We start from the raw sequence: 20,780 nt of genomic DNA, 5'->3' as shown, positions 1-20,780 counted from the left end.
GTTCTAAGACTTTAATTGTGACAGTTACTGCATAGAGATCACAAAAAAATTAAGTTTCCATTTACGTTTTGCCTTTTTGTAAGCATTTTGGAAAGGAGGAGGAAGAAGAAGAAGAAGTTAAAGATTGTATTTATTAAAGTTTGTGTTAAAAAGCTCAGTGGACATTGAGACTGTCGAGGACGGTGTCTTTTTATTATAACTTAACCTTAGACAATTCAACAATCTGATTTTGGGAAGTACTTTGTATTGGATTGATAATTGCTATTTAAGGATTTGAAAAAAACAAACATTTGATGGGAGTTTTTGTCTCACTTATCACTATAACAAACAAAAAAAAACGGTAAGATTGACCAAACGATGAGATTGCTTTACTTTTGTAAGATGTCGAGCATTGTGAGAGGTTACAGTAACAAATCTCTTTTTTTGTTTTGTTTTCTGGTGAATACGTCTTGTTTTTTTAGGTATGCAAAAGTGTGCCTTTAATCTACTGACTTGTTTTAAAAGATTTGCTAAAGTTGACATTTTGTTCAAGAAATTACAATCACAGACTGTTTAAATTTAGTTTAGCTGATTTGGTTTTATGTGTTTTCTATGAGATTTGAACCTTATGTTTCTGCCGTCTTCTGCGTGAGCACACTGCTGGATATTGTCATCCATTCACTTCAGGATCAAAACAAAAACACTCCCCATTTTTCAGCTTGATTTATTTAATCTCTTGCATTTCAAAAACTTTTACCATTTTTTTTTTTTTTTTCAAAATGAAATTCTACCTCAGGTTTATTTTTTTTCCTAATCTCTTTTGACTAATTTGAAAGGTTTAGGCGAAACTTAAGTGTACTTGTATAATAACATATTCATTATTACTGTGACCCCAAACAGTCGAGCTGTCCAGTTACTTAAAATGTTTTTTTTTTTGCAAGGCAAGACGTAACCCTTTAAATATTTTGGATTGTGCACTGCATAGGGATTGCCATGAAAACTAATGGGTACACAGCTTTACAAAGTCCGCCAAGTGAGTGAAATAGTAATTGTGGAGTGCATGAAGTGATGTTAGTGATTTGGTTTCCTTTTCCTGGTTTAGCTTAAAGTTTACTTTTCTGTCTCTTGAGTTTCACAAATGTGTGTCTTTTTGTTTGTTTGCATGTTGATTGCTGAAAGTGGTTTTGCTTGAAGAATTTAGGCGCTTTGGGGGTTTTGTTAACTCTGAATTAAAAAAAAAGAAAAGTGACATTCTGGTTTGTTGTTTTTTCTGATAACCTTGTGGGATTTTTTTTCACTCTTAAGCTCTTCATTTTTAATTCCATTCAAGAACAACTGAGAATCCCAATTCTGCAGTTAATTCGTTATTTTCTAAAATAATAGCAAGTTTTGACAAGTTTTTCATGTGAAACATTTTTTACTAGCCTTATTTATATTTTAAAAATATCTAAAAATACAAACGCATCTAATGTTACACAATAATTGACAATCATATTCAACAGTACATTTTCGAAACCCTAATCTCAATTTATGATTTAATTCATAAAATAAAATAACTCCCCAGTTTGATTACTGTTCTGTGTATTTGATATTTTATATGTATGGTTTTATTATTAGGATTGTAAATGCCCCAATTGTGTAAATATATTGGGTTGGTTTGTATAAGTCAAACACTATTTTTATGGCATTCTTTGGTCACATGAGCTATGTTTTAGTTTAGAAGTTATTTTCTCAGGTTCCTCTTAATTCACTTACATCATTCAAACTTTGAACTAAAATATTTGTTTTTGTGTTATGCAATGGATTGCTTTTTTTTTTATTCTTTTTTGTTTTTTTTTTACTATTCATATGTTCTTTGCGTTTCTTTAAATTTCACTGTTAAATGTTAAATTTTTCATTTTTTCTCAAACTATTGTCTTAATTTCAAAACCCTTAATTGTTTTTTTTTCTCATTTGGTTAGACAAATGTCAAAGAATGTGAACATAGTTTAAATTATTTAAAACCGCATTTGGTTATAAATTAATTACTTATTAGAAATATTAGAATAGTACTCAGTCACATAATCGAAAAATAAAACTGACAAACAGTGCAAATATTAGCCCATTTGACTGAGGTTGGCCTGAGAATGGGACTCAAAACATTTCAAGATAAAACTTGCAAAAAAATACATTTATAGTGATGATGTTGTCAACATATGTTATCATTTGCAAAAATGGTCACTATATGGGTTACAAAAAACATTAAATTTTGTAGATTTTACCTAATCAAATACTGCTGAGACATGTTTGGAACCTTTAAACTACAGCAAAATATGTTTTAAAACAGAAAGTAAGTTCACTGTGAGTCTAAAGAATCTACTCATTTAAAAATATAAAAAATAACTTGAAAAAAATAAAACACTACACACATATTTTTCACCTGAAAACATTATTCGGTGATGGATAATTTTCAAATGAATGTTTGTGTTATGCTATTGTTTTTATAATGTTTAGAATATCATTTTTATTTTATTACAGACTTGAGATCCAAGTATCATGAAAATAGGCAAACAGAAGAATTAAAACACGGGTAAATCACAAGTTATGAACCTAAAACTGTTTGCTGCTACAGTTTACTTTGTAAGAATGTTATAAATATCTCATCAATTTAATTATTTTTTCCTTTAAAATACATTTTTTAATCGTCTTTTAAATATTTGGTGCTGCCGTTTGCGAAACTGCTTTTAAAGAATGCCAACAGGACACCGTAGAAAAGCAAACGCATTTACTTACAGGCTTCCGTAGCCGACTTACTTTACTGCGTTTGGCGCGCACCCTCCTTTCTTTATCTACACATAAAGACAGGCAAGTGACCGCGTGGTTGAAGATAGTTATTCGTCACCGACGCTGTTTTCTAGGTTTTACAAGGTATGTGAGTTACGTTTACCTGTAGCAAGTGGTTCATCTTAATATGTTTGTGGCGTTTTTGTTTTTTCTTTTTAAACTTAGACGTAAGGAGTACAATTAAGCTAGCTTCGCATAAATAAATCCCGGATAATTGGTATTTGACTCCTCACCGCCAAAACTCTACACCTTTCTTAAACTAGTGTCGTCGATTGAAGATTTCACTTTTACTTTAAGTGTGTCTTATTTTGGTATTTTGTAAGAGGAGCTAACACACAAATACTTTCGTTTGGTGAGAATGTTGGTAAATGTTTCAGACTTTATGTAAGCTAAAGTAAACGAATTTTTGTAGCACCAATCCTAATTTACACTTTAATAAAATAAAATAAAATAAATTAATAGACACATTTAAAATAGTGCTAAGGCCTCAAACTGATTTGGCTCTGCTAGCATGTTAGCTAACACCAAATACGCTCGTGCAATTTACAGAAAACTTGCGAAGTAAATGTGAACGAGTTACTTGCGTCGTAAAAAAAAAAATTGGAAAAACTAAACGCATATTTGCTAAAAACGTTTATATTTGCGGCACAAGCCTGTCTGCGTAATGTGGGGCCTACAGGTGAAGTGGAAAAGGGCAGTTGCGTGAAACATAAATGCTAAACGGTATTTGACTCTCATTCCTCTTGGTTTTTAGAGGCCAGAATGGGCAAGAAGCAGAATACAAAGAGTAAGAAGGACACACAGGAGACGCAGGAAGAGCCTGAAGAGTTTGTTGTGGAAAAAGTACTCGACCAGCGTCTCGTCAATGGGAAAGTAGAGTTCTACTTGAAGTGGAAAGGATTTACAGAGTGAGTTAACTGGAGCCCCTCGGCTGACCTAGAATGTAGTTCTTTAGAAGGGGAAGGGGGGCTGAGCCTGTTTACTCCAAGATACCAGATGTTTGTGGTCATGAAATCAAACATTTACTATGGTCAAATTAACATGAACTTTGGGTCAAATTTTAAATGATTGATTTATAGTTTGGTCATTTTTTCCTCCTAAATTTGGTTTATATTGGCCACAATTTTTCTTCAGATGGGCTATGCATTTTGTTAATACTCTAGTGTGGCTAGCACCTGCCCTTTGTCGTTGTTTTCCACTCACGCTGTAACTACCTATATATATATTAAAACAACGAAAAATAGGTTTACATGCAGGAAGACATCATATTATACCGGCCTGAATATGTTAAATTCAATTTTCTCAAAATTTGACGAGTGCTGTTATCTGTTAAGGAGCACCAGATGTCCCTGTTTACTTTAGATCTTTTAATCCTCATCATTTAGATCCGATAATTTTTAAATTGCATGAAGCTTTGCGATTTTTTTTTTTTTTTTTTTTTTTATTATTTAACAGCCATGGTTTGGGTGTAAATGTTCACAACCCTTTTAATTGATCAGTGCCGACAACACCTGGGAGCCAGAGGAGAACCTGGACTGTCCTGAGCTGATTTCTGCATTTTTGGAAGCGCAAAAGGAAATTAAGGAGAAGCCTGCTGCTGTTAAAAGGAAAGCCTCCACAGATGAGCCAGAGACAGAAGCAAAAAAGAAAGATATGGTATGTTACTGTTTCATTGGGGTACTTGGAGATCAGTTCTCAGCACTCATGTGTCCATGTGCTTCCATTGTAGGCTGAGAAACCACGTGGCTTTGCCAGAAACCTGGAGCCTGAGCGAATTATTGGAGCAACAGACAGTAGCGGGGAGTTAATGTTTCTGATGAAATGGTACGCTTTTTTATTTTTTTATAGAACATCTCAGTTAACCTAGACAAAATCTTTGTAAATGAAATAAACAAAATTATAAGAAGCAAGCAAAATTGATTTGTTAAAGGACACCTGCTATGCTCATTTTTTGTTTTGACTTTAAAGGAGTAATTTACTCGAATTCCCTTGTTTATCGCAGGAGATAAGTTCCATAACTGACCTACGATTGACGAAATAGGCAGTAAACTCATCACCATACACTTTTCTCAAACAGGCCGGAACATTTTCACTTTTTGCTCTCATTTAAGCTTTCAACGTTCTGAAAATCAAGTTCAGATTATAAAAAGTAAACACAAATCTGGTCGGTATGAAAGATTTGCGTAACTGGCAAGCTAAATAAATTCTATCCAGGAGACACAGGAAGGAGGAGATTGTGATTGACATGGTCAACAATAGGGCTGGGAATCACTGGGTACCTCACGATACGATACGCAATACATGGCTCACGATATCGATAATATCGCGATACTGCGATAATTGGTAAAAATCCTCTCTAATAACTACCATTATATAGAACATGTTTTTGGGGGGAAATGTATCCCCATTTATCTTTTTTACCTTAAACACAATCATAATAAACAACCTTTCTTACTTTGTGCAACAAATTATAGACACTTTTGTGCAACATTGTTGAAATCAGTAAAACTATGTCTTTGACAAACATTGACAACAACTGAATTATAATTATCTGTCAGATTCAATGTTAACAATAGTAAACATGATCAGCAGTGACACTACTTAGTGCAGAATTGTTGTAAACAGAACAAATATTAAATAAGTCAAGTAGTGACAGCTATCTACCTCCAAAAGAACGTCACACCAAAGGATGATGAATATAATGTTTTACAGCCTCTCTCAAAATTGACCTAATTTTTTGTGCACTTTTCTCTCACTTGAAAAGGGCTGAGCATCCAAAAATAAAGGCTGATTTACTCAGACTGTTACTTGAGATTATTTTTCCAATTTTTATCATTTTTCCATTTGGTCAGTCAGCAGTCAATAGGTAAAAACCTTAAAACACACATAATAATGGCAATAAATATAATTTTAAGTGCTTCAATTAATTAGCATTCTCCCTAATTTTACAGTGAATTCATGTACTTTGTTTTAATTACATTTAAATTAAAGTTCATACATCAAATCCTGCTTTTTTTGTTTAAGAATTACTTTAAATTAACATTAGCAACAAGTGATTACATTGTTTGAAAACGTCACATTATAAATTTACCAAAATTACACCGTACACCAGCAGGTTAAACATTGAATTGCATGAAAGCGAAAATTCCGACGCTCCTTGAAGTGTACACAGACAACTGCGAAGCACGCGCTCAGTTCCCACAGCAAACAGGAAGTAAGTGATCGCTGACATTCTAGCGCTCAAAGTCACTTCTTACCGGGTGGATCTCCTACAGATGGATGATAAATGCTGACAGGTAGGCATGCTTCACACACGCGCTACAGAGCCTGTATCTCACCGGTGCTTCTCCCGAACGTGCGCGTGCATCGCTATTAAAAGTCCGACGCAGCGTGCGCCCATAGTTCCGGCGCGCGACTCAGACGCTCAGCGCTACAGCCTTTTAAAATGAAAATATAATATCGATACTTGGTGAGAACCCATCGAGAATCGATCGCAGGACTAAATATCGCGATATATCGCAATATCGATATTTTGGCACACCCCTAGTCAACAACCAATCAGGACATAGAGAACGCAAAGTTGCGCTGAAAATAAATCTGCAAAGTAGTGAGACTTGCGACATAGTGAGGGAACACTGTTTATAGTTAGGAGTACAAAAATGTCTATTTTTAATTTTGTTCAAATTTTCTCTGATTGGTTCACATCAACATTTATCAGGCAAAATCTTATGACTTATCGTGGAAGTAGTCTATGTTGAAGGGTTTTTACATATTTGTGATGTGTTTTTTGTAATTCTACAGGAAAGATTCTGACGAAGCGGATTTGGTCCCCGCCCGTGAAGCCAACACTCGCTGCCCACAGGTGGTCATTTCCTTCTACGAGGAGCGACTGACGTGGCATTCCTGTCCAGAAGATGAAGCTCAGTAACTGTTGTAGTTTGTGTTGCTCTTTGCATTACCTCTGCTCCTTTCTCAGGACTCTCTGTTCTGCTGTTGCTCGCCTTATCCTTTTAGTTACATGAATTGAATAGATTTTTTTTTTTTTTTTTTTTTACCCTTTTGTGGTTTTCAGAGCTTTAAGGTTGTACATACTAGTTAAATGGGCATTGAGCTGTCAAAGGTGTTGTAATGTATGATCATTGAAGTCTTCCAAAGTATTTTTAGGGCCACTAAATGTCATACATGTTATAACAGCTCAAATTAACAGGTATAAGGTTTAAGTTTTTTTTGTTCTCGCTCCGCCTGATCGCTTTTTTTTTTTCCAGAAACCTTTTGCTAACACTCTGTAAATGTTTTTTCAATTTGTAATAAAGTTTTATGCAGAAACTTTTTTTTTTTTTTTTCGCTGTGGGGTTTCAGCAGAAGTTGATGTTTTCATGTTAAGCAGCAGGTAGTATTAATGAGTTGAGATCTTCATAAATGGATGCAGTGATTAGTGATTGTCACATATGAGACAAACATTATTTGTTCTTGTTAGTTTTTCTGCCAAACTATTAAATTTAAGCAACAAGATGTGTTGGAGCCCCATTTGTAATAAGTGAAATCAATCTGTGAAATCTTATGATCTCATCCTTAAAACTGCAGACTTGATTGATTTGGAAAAGGGATTTGTTAGAAATCTATTTTACTCTGTGAAGTTCAATAAATGATTTTCTATTTCAAAGTCTCATCATTGTTTTTATGTGTGAAATGAGCTTTTTTTTTTTTTTTTTTTACAATTTTAGTTAAACATTTTATTAGAGCTCTTCATTATAGATCGTGACAGTCTACCAAGAAGCAAATCCAAGAAAACCTTGTTGAGAATATAAAAAAGGAAAAAATTCTTGGTAGATTTTGAGCTTTAACTAAGGGTTTTGTTCTCAAATTAGTATTTTTTGGGCACAAAATAACATTTACTCTTTCGTTGGTAAAAAAAAATAGTTGTAAGAATTGATGAATTGTGGCCACAAAATGCTAATTTGTACACGATAATTTGTGACCATTAATTTAAATGAACTATTTTTTAATGTCCAGAGCTTTGTAGATTTTAACAGAAAAAAAATGTAAAACATTTAGTGATCCAGGTGAATTGTTGAAATTCATGGGTTAAAAATATACTTTTTTCCCCTGTATTTTTTCTCATAAAATTGTATCTTTATGTTTCAAAGTTAGTTTTATTTTCTATTTGGGTGTTTTTTTTTCTATTTTTTTATTACAGCCTACAAAATAATGTGGAGCAACAACATTATTTAATGTTTTATTGTTGAAACTAACACTTTAAACTCTACATATCCAAGTTTCACTGAAAATCTTTCAAACTTTCCAAGTTTAAAATGTTAAAGTCTGACACCTTTAGTACCAGTTTTCATTGGGACTTGAAATCAGACCCCTAAGGAACAGGTGTGCAATGGCCTAACGCAGACACGCCCAGATTTTGCACACACCTGGATCAGATAAACAATTAAAATAAAACCAGAATTTCTTATGTGGCACTTTGTGTGTGCGTTTTTTTTTTAAACGCTATCTTAACTGGTTTACGTGACTTGGCCTCCCAAAGCACGTCAGGGCTCCCACTGAGCAGCTTATTTGCATAACTTGAGTTTAGAACTGAACTCTGAACCAGAGCACTGAGCCGGACCTGTTGGGCTAAAGAACAGATTTGCGTTCCACGACAAGCAGCCCTCGAAGAAGAACGGTGAGTACAAATGTAAACTTGTAAAAGTTCCACCTTAAAAATATTTGAATCATGGAGACAAACATCACTTTGGATTGTTTTCCCCAATTTGACATCATATTTGTTGTAAATCCAAATGTGCCTTGGAGTGTCCATGTGATTTGATGTAGTTTTCACTTTTTGCATGCATTTGATTATATGTTTTAAAAAGTATTTTTATTGATTCAGTAGATTGATACTCATTTTACCTACTTCACTTTGGTTGCTCTGGCTTTTTATCCACTCTTTAAACATTTGGGTAATTTCTTCAAGCCAACTCTTGGGTTTTTAATGTTAGTTTTTGGAGCTCAATATTTTTGGGGGGAGCTGTAGTAGGTTAATTTTAACCCATTTGATTTATTTTAAACTCTCCTGAGTTAAAATTACTATAAGATGGGTTATTGAACGTTGGAGTTGGGTTAAAACAGCCTAACTTGGGATATATTTTTAGACAGTTCTTAAACAGTAAAACTGCCCGAGTGATCTAGTGAGTTCCTGTGTAGCATAAATGTCTGATTTATAAAGGGGAAGTTTAGTTGGTTAGTCTAAAGCGGGGGTTCCCAAACTTTTTCTTGTGAGGCCCACATAACATTTTTCTTTTCTGATGTGGGGCCGGGGTCAGTTAGGCAAACAGAAAAAGTCTTAACAATCACAGCCTAAGCGTACACATATACAGTTTTCCAGAAAGACACACAGCCAAATTTAAAATACTCAATTTCTAAAATCTTCATTGACAAAAATGATGCCATCTAATTTTAAAAACTAGATCTATGGCATTACCTTCAATAATGCTAGTGTGAATGCTGTAAACTGAAGATGCTGGTGCTAACAGCTGTGCTAAAATTGAGAACTAAAAAAGCTGAAGCTAATAGCCGAAACCGCTAAAGATGATGGCTGAAATGGCTGAAGCAATAGCCGAAAACGCGTATGCTGATAGCTAGCTAAAATACTAGCAAAATGTAAAAAAAATTGCCTTAAAAAAATTAAATTAGTCATAACAGTGGACATGTAGCTGAAATATTAGCTAAATGCCAAATAAGCCTATAAATCATCAAAACTAGCATTAAAAAGAGCTGAACATTTTAATTGCTGAAAGAGCTAAATAGCTGAATGAGCTGAAGAGCTATCGACGTCCAAAAAAAATGTACGAAAGAAAAAGTGAATCACTAACCAATAAACATTCTATCCTCTGTCATCATAGTTCAGAATGCAGAAGGGTGGAATAAAACGCATTCTATGTGGTTCTCCATTGGTGTTTCTAACAGTATGTGGAGGCGGGCCTGATCCGGCCCGTGGGCCGTAGTTTTGGGACCCCTGATCTAAAGCACAATGCTGCTTTGATTACTCCTTTAAAGAGAGATTTCTTATTGCGTCGGAGTTCATGTGTTGCAGGCACCTGCATATGTTTGCAATGGAACAGAGCAATAGAGAATTTTGAGCAAGACTTAATTTATTTATTTTTTTTTTCTTTTAAATGAGCGGCCAAAGCTTGTTGAATTTTCTCTGCTTGTTGTTTTTAGCGACTTGACTGGATTGTTTCAGTGTGAAAGAGGCTTGCGGTATTTCTATGCCTGAAATCCATTTTGCCATACAGTACTTAAATGTTAAATTTAATGTCTTTGCAGAGTCCACCTACTATGAGCACTGTTCTAAATAACTTCAGAAAATCTGTAAGTCCTGCTTTTGCTCGTTCTCTCCAACACGACATGTGGTGTATTAGCTTTAAAGATTAGCAAATGTGAAACACGACAACAAAAACATGAAGAGTATAATGGTCTAATCTTTGTGTTTTGAATTTTGCAGGAATTTATCAGTATTTCAGTTCAAGATCCAAGACTCCACAAAGAAGACACCTGGACCACATATGTTGACTATGAGATCTATCTCCAAGTATGTTGTATCTTGGTTGGAAGAATATTTTAATATCCAGTGCTGATGCCCATTTCCAGAATGGCTCTTTAGTTTTGAATTCAGAGGGGGGAAATAATGCAAGAAAACATTTTATCTTAACAAAAATAAAAATCTTTTTTTGAGCCTATGCTTCTTCTGGAGTCTTAAACACCTGAGGTGTCATCGGTGACTCTTAAACATAAAATCTTTGGCAACTTTTCAACCGTTAAAGAGAAATTCAGCATAATTCCAGTAGATTTTGAATTAGAAAGGCGGCTTTAAAGATAAAGGTCTGAAAAGAAGTCGAATTCCAAACTGTAAACCATAACCTTAGCTGAACTTACATGTTTTATGGGAGAAATGTCGCTTTTGGCTTCCAGCATTTCCTTTTGTTAAACTTGGAGGTACAAATGTCTGAGGACTATTCTTTACTATAGTGATTAGCCAACTGCACTGCTTTAAAAAAATGAAGCCCTCCTATTGGAGTTGTCGATAAATCGATGAATCAGTTTAAGCTTAGTAGATGAATAATTGACTGATAAAATAAAAATCAATCTAGCACATAAAGCTAAGGTCCGCTAGCTTGATGCTAACGTTTGATGGAATTACCCGTAGGATGGCTAATGCTAACACTCGGTCGACGTAAACATACACTGCTGACTAAATGAACATCTTTATAAACTCACTGGTATGAATTTTCCAAACTCTTTTAAGGAAGCATTTTTTTAAAGAAACAATTTGTGATATAATTTTTTTTTTTTCTCTCCTCTGCGCTTGCTCATACGGTCTTCCTTTTCTGGAATAAAGTGTACTGCTAAACCTTGAGCTCCAACTAGTGGCCAAACTGAAACACCACAGGAGAAGCAGAACAATGTTTACGGTTTGTGAATGATCTGAACGTTTTTGTTAGTTTCTTTTGACTAACGATGTAACTCTGTATGCTATTAGCTCTTTATTTTACAGTATGCGAACTGTGTCAGATTAATATAAATAAATTCAAAACGTATAGTAGATTTTTAATGTTTTTCTAAATAAATATCTACATGTGTAAACTCAAACTTGAATGGAATTGAAAAACAATTGCAATCTAATTGATCCAGGCTTTTGTGAATCTAATTCTGGAAATTATAATCCATACTCAGCCCTACCTCCTACATGCTCATTCAATAAGTGTAACGTATGGGTTCTGCAGGATGGAAGTGACTCTTGACCAAAAGCAGGTCACTGGAGATTTGATGCAGACCTTTTTAAGGGGCCTTTATCATGCAAAGTCAACTTTTTGGAGCTTGTTCGGTGCATTATAATGTTAATTCCTCAAGGAAAAGAACTCCAAAGTGATAGTTTGCTCCATTCACACATTCCTCTAAAACACTACTCTCTGATCACCAGTCCTTGTTATCTCTGAGAACGACTGTCCTTTTGTTCGTATGTATGAATGTGTGGGAACAGCCCCTTCTAGGAAGAGTCTGCACTGCTAACACTTTCTCTGCAGAGTTGGTTGCAAAAAAATATATATATTTTAGCATAGACTCTGAGAGGAAGTAGTCCTTTTTGCACCCATCGGCTCGGTGCTGAGGGCGGCACACAAGGAGCGAATAGATGGAGCCGACATTGAGGTCTTGCTTCCATGTGATAAAGTTTTATAAAGCAAATGTTTTCTTTAGTGTGCTAAAGGTGATTTATTGTATATTTGATAACGTTTTCGCCCTTGTAATTGCAGGCTAAAGACAAGGGTGTCAAACTTGATTGCTAAGGGGCCCAAAATTCCAAACTCAGATTGTGTGCCAAACAGTTGTTGAACACACTGAAACTATTTTTATTTTTTAACTTTATTAACGTAACTTTTAAACATAAATATGAGTTAAAAACAGGTGGGAATATTATTCCTGAATAAATTAATTTAAACCTTAAAGAACTTTCTCTATTAAAAATGCACTCTATCAAAATTATACAATCGGATAAGGTAATGTCTGCTCATTAATGGTTTAAAAAAAAAAAAAATTATAATAATCTGGAGGTCAGGATATAATTTCCTGGAGGGCCAGATCTGGCCCCTGGGCCTCGACTTTGACACACGTGCTCTAGTAGCTGAATGTTTAAGTTTCCAAAACGTCTGCTCACAAACCCTAACCTGAAGATGAGTGTATAAAGAGTTTGATCTTTCCTGGCTGATTCACTTCTGGCATGCACAGATGTCAAACTCCAGGCCTCGGGGACCGGTGTCATACATGTTTTCCAACTAACATTGTAGCTTTTCAGGGGCGAAACCATTGACTTGAATTCTTATTAAACGGTCTATGGGCAAAACGCACCTGGTTCTGGTAAACTGCAGCTTGTAGGGCCGGGTTTCTGTAGACTCAGCATCCTCTTGATACTCTTCAGTAAATCCACTAGTTTCTTTAACTCATTGTTCATGGATCTTTAATGGATTTCTTTCATTTGGTGTTTTTTATTAAAAAGAGAATCAATGCCATCCTATTTTTGTGCTGATCTGTCTTGTAGACCAACAGTATGTGCTTCCGAAAGAAGAGGTCCTGCGTTAGGAGGCGCTACAGTGAGTTTGTCTGGCTGCGTCATTGCCTGGAGCAGAACGCCCTCGTCTTGTACGTTACATTTTCCACCTTTTAATGAAGCCTATAATTTTATCTCACTTTTTAAACCAGCATATTTATCCTGCTCCGTCATTTACAGAAATGTGCCCAAACTGCCGTCCTGGAACCCCTTTTTCAGTCTGAGGAATGAAGACCAAGTCACCAAGAGGATGAAGGGTCTGCAGGAGTTTCTGGACAAGTAGGTTGATATATATTCATTCATTTATCAGTTGCATCCTGGCTCTTTCATTTTCCTGATCATAATGTCTCTTCCAGCATTCTCCAGGTTCCCTTGTTGTTATCCGACAGCAGGCTGCATCTGTTCCTGCAGTCGGGTCTCAGCATTACAAAGATTATGAAGTGCTCTCTCGGTCAGACCAGGTACACAGTGGCTGAAGCCATTCAACGCTCCAGCACTGGTTGCATTAAAAGTTTAGAGGACAAAGCTACTTATGACTCGGATTGTGAAAGGTAGGATGCAAAAACAAAGTTTTACTGTGTTTTTGTGAACACTATGTTATGTTCTAATGCAGCTTCTCTTGTTTTGACAGTTCTTCATCATCGGGGCTCGGATTAAGTATCGAGACTCAAGTTCAAGAAGATCCTCTCAGGTTCTGTGAAAGGGCCTGTTTAGATCACTGAGCTTATTTTAGTACTTACCTCATCAATGTTCCACTTTTCCATTTTAATGTGCTTGTTCTTCTGATGTCAAATTTCCAGCCTTTAAGTTTGTAATTTCTTTTTTATTTTAAGGAGACAGTATAGTAAACCTACTCGTTTCTTAAATCTGTACCAACTTCAACGTACATTTTATTTCTCCATGTTAAGATGTTCTGGATTGCAGAAAGCTATTTTTCTTTTTAAATGTTGTTGTACTTTTAAAACTAAAATATAAATAAATTGTATTTTTGAGCAAAGTTATGCCTTTGTCTTCCTTTATTGCCTTTTTCACTTTACACTTCTTGCACTCTGCTAACATTCCAGTAGAGGGAGTGTAGACACAAGGCCTGAGCTTTGAAGAAGTCTCCTTCAGTTGACAAATTAAAATCCTTTTTTGAGTTCTGTCAAACATTTATTCAAATACAGCCTAAATAATGTCATGTTCTCTGATTAATCTGAGGGGAAAAAAATGTAGATTTTAATTAATGGAGAGGAAGAATGATTTGTCATTTGGATCTTTGAAAACAGAAAAAGCAAAGGTTCAGAGATGACATTTGTCTCCTAACGAACCACTGAAGTGATCTGCAGGCAGGCTGCTGTTAAACCTGGCCTGTCCTATTCCCCGGGTTGTGCCGTCTCCCCGTGCACACCGGCTATAATGAAGCTGTCATCGACTTCACACACCAGCCACTGCGCTGTTTTCCTACGCCAAAAATGTGTGTGTGCACACGGTGACACCTCTGAAAACACAGACTGTTGTGAGTGCACACATGAATGAACATTTTCCCTCTCATCTTGTCATTCTGAGTCCCCACCGGTTTGCGGTTGCAGCTCTCCATCTCAGTTTGCCGTTCCGGTTGACCTTATCAGCGTATGACAAGCGTGCGGCGTGACATACAAATACACTGATGGGTTGAGAGCAGGTCAGATTTCCGATGAAATGCATCTGCAAGTGACTCAATTTGGCGTTTCTGGGTTTATGCACCCATGTGCCGTTTTTAAATAGGAAAACAGCCAGCATTTGGATATTGAGTATTCATGGTACATGTCTATTTCAGCTTGGTAATTTATAACTCAATTTCCAGTGTGCATCGATGCGCTTCATACCTTCAAAACACCAAACAAAGCCCAAACCCAATTGTATTTCAAAGCAATTAGGCTGTCCAGTGAGTTGTGAACGGTCCACGTTGCGATGGCTCTGGGCCCGTGTGATATTTTTAATTGTTAATTTTCTATCACATTAGTCAGTGCTTTTGGACAGGTGACCAAGTCCCTGTGGCCAGCGCATAAAATGACGCAGAACAGATTCTCAGCTATTTAATGCATCACATTAGATGTACTTTAGTGTTTGGAGGGGAAAGGTGCTGCTAAATGTGATGAGTTAAATGACAAGAATGTACATCATATTTACAGCGGTTTTAATGTCAGGATCTTTCTAACGCTTTTCAATATATGTGGTGACGGTCAATATTGGTTTAGCTTTATGAGTTTAAATTATTAGCTCATTTAGACTTTCACCTGACGCCACCACAGGGAATAGCTTTACTGTGCAAAAGCCAACAAAGGTAAAATCCATACAAGCAATTAGCCCGCATGGCTCTCACCTTGCCCCGCTCACCATTTTCCTATTTTGTTTTTGTCATTTGTGTGCTTCAGACGTGGGTTGATAAGTTAATTACCTGTCTGCTTTGGTAGTTGAGTAATCCACTGAAACCAATCTCCAGCTAGCAGTTGAGCGTTTGGCTCTTGACCTTCCCACCGTCTTCTGCCGTGCACGTTGCAACGTCCCAAACCCAGCACTCGCCTGCCCGACGTGCGGACATTTTTGCATGCACTCTGCACACCCGTGGCCGTTTAACAGTTAAAATACGACCCGTGCACAGATAAATGTCACGGGGCGATCTATCTGCGAGTGTTAAAAGTCGGCTAATGGAGATGACATATTAGCAGTCCAAATGACTGCCATAAAAGCTCCTGCCATACCTTGGGGCGCTGCCTGGCCACAGTGGGATGTGGTGCTGGCACTGCAGGGGTGTTGACAGAAACGGGGTGATATCATATGTGGGTGGAGTTCTTCTGATACCATAAATCCAGACGGTTTTGTAAAAAGCGGCGCTTGTGAGAGCAAGATCTTTAGGATTGATGTGGCATATTTACTATGGACTATATACCCCCCCAAAGTGTGTTACACACTCTGTGTAAAACTTCTGATGTAATACTATTGACCTCTCACCTTTGACCACTCGTTAAGTAATTATGAGGCAGGTCAACTTTACTGGTAACCATTTGTGCCAATAGTGAAGCTAGCTTTACAATCGATGCGCCCTCTTCCAAGATCCTCCACAGGTTTGTGATCTAGCCCTCCTTAATTCCCTCCTTTCTCTTTATTAATTACCCTTCTCCATCCATGCGTGTCTTTCTCTCTCTGAGCGAGTGGAGCAGTTGTAATTGCTTCTCTCCAGAGCAGTTAGAAGCAGCACAAAGGAACCGTATAGAAACCACATTTGCATTCGAGATGAGCCGTGATGGAGGGAGGGGAGAAGCAATGCACTGCTGCCCTGCACTGAACAGCTCCACTTGCTCTCTATCCTCACCTCCTCTCATCTATTGTCTCCCTCCATCCTATCACCACCACCACCCCCCCGTACCTTTTCTCAGCGTGGGTCCCCTTGCATTGTCTTTCCTGTGGGTTCCAAGGTCGACAGGAGCTTGCTCATCAGAGCGGCCATTGTAAGCTCAGTGTAGGTATGGATGAGCTAATTTGTGCGAGGGGGGGGGGGGTGCGTGTGTGTCCTGAGGCCTGAATATGCGAGGCTATAATTTGTGTGACCGTATTTCTAATGGCTGCTAAAGAAGCAGTTAAGGATGGGAGGCTGTAATTAATAACTCAAAAGCTCAGAATTGCAATTTTTTACAACTACCAATATCTCACCACGGCTCCAACCTCTGGCATCACCCCCCCACCCCCCTCCCATGGAGCGTGCACACTTTAACTCCCAAGGGCTCCCCCCTTTTTTCAGCTTCATAAGCATTTCTCGTTTGTTTCAGTGTTTTGATCAATACAGTTAAAACGCCAAAGCAAGCATAATTAGCCATTGAGATGGCTCCCGCAGTGACGGAATAGGCTTCACCTGGGGAGGTGCTCACTATTATCATCATCACTCAGTGTGTGTGTGTTCATTCCACACCCGGCGTGATCTAATAGAATTGACAAAGTGCGCATCAGGACGTAGATCAAAGGAGAAGTAGGGAGCTGTGGGTTAATTCCAGCAGGTGATGGACTCTCCTGTTGGTGGAGCCTTCACTCACCTCCATCTTCATTCCCATGATCATTTGGACAACCTTAACAATGCATCTCTGCCGGCTTGGTTCATTTCAATATGTTGCAGGCCACCTAAATCATTTTTTATGGGTTTATTTACTCAGAGTGACACAAAGATGGGGGCCAGAGTGATCATAAATTGTCCACATTTACCATGATGCACAGCAGCGGCTCTCCATCCATCTATCTTAGGAACTGGTTTCAAGTGTTCATTTAAGATGTTTTGCTTTTTAATCTTTACACATTTGACATGATGTGGCAACGAGGGGCAGCATTTTTCAGCGCAATAAGTGTCAAAAATTCCTGTTTGCATTGGTTTCAAATGTATTAGATTGTAATTTAGTGAGTAACGATTAAGTTTAATGATTTGCATCATAATATGTGGTAACTATACAATTCAAAGTCTATATTGGTTCGTTTTGAATTACTGACCTAAAATTGAGGACATCCTTAGCCAAAAATTCAACCTCAGAGATAAACACTTGGATACTGAACAGTATTGGGTAAATTACCTTTAAAGATTACTTTAGTGACTGGATGGAATTAAATAAAATTACTTCACTCATTACCTTTTTAAAAAGTAACTCTCTACTGTTACTTTACTTTTTCCCACCTAAATATAAATTCCTAAAGGACAAAACTTCACAAACATTGAACTCAGCTTAAGACATAATGGCTTCATTAGAATTCAGACATGGGCGTCTTTCATCCCAAAGTTAAGTACCATCAGTTGTCACGTACCTGTGTGTGAGAAATTTGTTTTCCCCATTTGACCCATTCCCCAGGGGGAGTGGTGAGTCGCAGACACAGCCGTGCTCGGAACCATTAAGGTGGTTCCTATATCTTGATGTCAATCTAGGAGGCACTGGGTCAATTTTATAGAGTCTTTGGTATGATTTGGCCGATTTGAACTCACGACCTTCTAGTCTCAGGGTGGACACTCCACCACAAGTCCACTGAGCTTGTTGGTGTTGTTGCTTAGACAGACATCAGTGTGGAAAGCAAAGCATCCAGGAGATTATTAGCATACATACACACATGTGCCAGTGACTCAAATTTTTTTCATTCCTTTTCTTTTTTAGTCAGAGCTACTGTTTGCACGAGCAGTATTCACCTATCATGGTTTCAGTGGATCAAAACGTAACAAAGTATTGAGGGTTTCAATTGTCTAATAATTAATTAAATTACAGGAAGTCCCTTGTGCAACACGACTCCATAACACTGCTGGAGGGGTGGAGGCAAGAGGTGGGCACTGATCAATGATTTTACAGTATTACTACTATCCCTTTTATTTACTTTCATTTATTAGTTATGAACTCTTTTTAAGGTTACATTTGAATGTGTTTAAACTTGCTGTTTATTTTGTTCCTTTGTTTGCCTGACTTTAACTTTTTATGCTAATTGTGTTGTGATTTATGGGGAAATGACAGCCACACAATTATTAAAGTATAAAAAAATGAACAATAATTTGTCAAGTTACTCCATTACTTACAAAATTAATAAATAAATAGTAAATTACGGTAATTTGTTGCTTTGTAACCTGGTATCACCAACACTGGTACTGAACAGTGCAGGGGAAGTTCTCCATATTTGTCTTGTATTTCTTACAAGAAATAAGGGTGTTAAATATGTGTACAAACAAACTACTAAGCCCAGATCAAAATAACACAAAGGGTATTTTATTAGAACAATTTAGCATAAATGTAAACTTTTTCCAGACGTTGCAACGATGGTTGATAGTTTTTTGCTGCATCACGTGTTGTCCGCTGTGATGATTACATTACAGCGAAATAAATCCACCGTGCTTTAATCCAAATGGAATGTTCCAATGTCAATATAATCGATTTATTTCATATTTAAGCTTTTTGTAATGGTATAAGTCGGTTCGATTAACATCTTCCCTCAGACTGATTGATCAATGAATTGTTGTACCCCTATCATATTTACATGTAAATTTCTTCTTTTGTGCTCCAAACGTGGGTTACAGCATCTCTAGCTTTCCTTGCGAGAATGTGGGCGACGGCACCGTCGGGTTACAGTTTTAAGCACAGACTATGCCTTTAACGGCGAGGTGACGTCTCAATTCCCCTCGCAGCCAACAAAGAGCTTAATATGATATGTGGCAGAATTTGTTTGGAGGGCTGTGCAGGTGTCTGCAAGGAAGAGAGCAAACGGCTGCTGTTTGGGGGGATAATTTTAGAGTAAAACTCGATGTTGTGTATGTGTCTACAACGCTGTATATGTGTGTGTGCAGCAGGGAGGAAGCAGGGTGGGAGGAGGATTTAGGCCCATCATAAAGGAATTCTCCCCCCTAGCCCGTAGCTCATCCCGACACTTTTATGCCTTTTTATTTTCAGGCCCATTGCAGCCAAGCCCAGAGATGTGATTTATACTGCCTGGCAGCATGGGCACTGCAGCAAGAAAGACAGATGGAAGGAGGGAGGAGAGGAGGGTTAGCGGGAGCTGCCGAGGGAAAGAGGGGATAGGGATCTGTTCGGATGGGTGTGTGTGGCTCTTATTAAAAGAGAGACATGTGGAGGACTGGAAAAGGGGAAAAAGGAAGGAAAGAGGGAATACGAGGGTGCTCTCCTCTACATCTCTCTCCCTCTAATGAGTTATTGGCCCTGTCTGACTCGGGAAGAGGAGCCCCATCTTTACACGGCACTGCTTTCCTGACAACCTAACCCCCCCACCTCATCCATGTCCACCCCCCCCAGGCTATAAAGACACACCTCTTTTTCCTGTTTGCCTGGTGTCTGCCTGGGGAGTGTGAAATATTCATGGCGCTCCCATTGATTGGGATGGGAAATATTGGGAGGAGGAGGGAGAGAGTTTGACAAGCTTAGCTCTGACACATGGAAGGAGAAAAGGCAGCTGCCGCCCACAAAGAGACAGCTCACTTACAGGGAACATGGGTTGGGTAAAGGTGGGGGGGTTGGGAAAAGAATAGGTAGACAAAGGTGGGGGGGTTGGAAGATGAGGGGCTCTGTGGCCCTGAAGTGCAAATCACATCAAACACCTCCATGCCAAACATATTAAAGAATCATCCCAATAAAAATAGTGTTTCTAACATGTTCTTGTGGATTTTGTTCCTCAGAAAAATAAGCTTAAAATTTGTTTTTCTGAGTATTTCTTTAGGAGCAGATGAAAAAATGCTGCTTGAAGCCACAATCAGCAAGCTCTCTGTTCCGCTCCATTCTGATGCATCCACTTCTAGACAAATAGATCCATGAAAGCCTTCGTTTCCTCATCTGAGTTGGTATCTGGATCAAAGCTCTAAAGCTGGATAGCTCCAATATTGCTCACCGTTTTTTGTTGCACTGCTAGTGGGAGAGAGTGTAAAAAAAAAGGGATGATGGGAAATCAGAGCAGGCTTATTCTGCACCAATGGTTCCACCCACAACTTTGAGGAAACTGTCATAGAAAACACATTTTTTTGTTTTAATTTCAGAAAAAAAACAGTAAAATCATAATTAAAGAACTCTGGGAAAACTTTGACAATAGATCAAAAGATGATCGGAGTGGGATTTGACAAACTAAACAAAATTCCAGAAACCAAAACATACAAAAATAAAAATGAGAAAACAAAAGTAATTTTCTGAAATCAAAATGACATGACATGAGGTATCGCTGATTTTTGAAAAAGAGGGAAAGTAGAAGTATCTTTGCCAGATCTGAAATTGAGTAATCAATGAACTTTTGCAGTAGCTACAGCTAGAAGCTTTAAATAATATCCTCTATTGGAAGACAGAAAAATAATCCTTGAAGATGTGAACAAACATCATCAGTCAATCAGTGATGTCCCAGTTTGTATAATATCTTT

At 37.5% G+C, this 20,780-nt stretch overlaps 2 protein-coding genes across 2 annotated transcripts; both read left to right on the top strand.

Moving 5' to 3' along the window:
- The first annotated feature begins 2,728 nt into the window (after positions 1-2,728).
- On the top strand, positions 2,729-7,469 carry cbx3a (chromobox homolog 3a (HP1 gamma homolog, Drosophila)). The gene is made up of 5 exons (XM_024259397.2): positions 2,729-2,886; positions 3,557-3,710; positions 4,302-4,458; positions 4,532-4,626; positions 6,604-7,469. The coding sequence occupies exons 2-5, from the start codon at positions 3,565-3,567 to the stop codon at positions 6,728-6,730; spliced, it is 525 nt and encodes a 174-aa protein (XP_024115165.1). The 5' UTR covers positions 2,729-2,886; positions 3,557-3,564; the 3' UTR covers positions 6,731-7,469.
- Positions 7,470-8,265: 796 nt separating this feature from the next.
- snx10a (sorting nexin 10a) lies at positions 8,266-13,777 on the top strand. Its single transcript, XM_024259384.2, has 7 exons — positions 8,266-8,476; positions 10,120-10,164; positions 10,298-10,384; positions 12,887-12,987; positions 13,076-13,174; positions 13,252-13,446; positions 13,527-13,777. The coding sequence occupies exons 2-7, from the start codon at positions 10,132-10,134 to the stop codon at positions 13,615-13,617; spliced, it is 606 nt and encodes a 201-aa protein (XP_024115152.1). The 5' UTR covers positions 8,266-8,476; positions 10,120-10,131; the 3' UTR covers positions 13,618-13,777.
- Positions 13,778-20,780: the final 7,003 nt, after the last annotated feature.

This window comes from Oryzias melastigma, linkage group LG11 (genome assembly GCF_002922805.2).
Source record: "Oryzias melastigma strain HK-1 linkage group LG11, ASM292280v2, whole genome shotgun sequence".
Lineage (NCBI taxonomy): Eukaryota > Metazoa > Chordata > Actinopteri > Beloniformes > Adrianichthyidae > Oryzias > Oryzias melastigma.
This window is presented reverse-complemented; position numbering and strand designations above follow the sequence as displayed.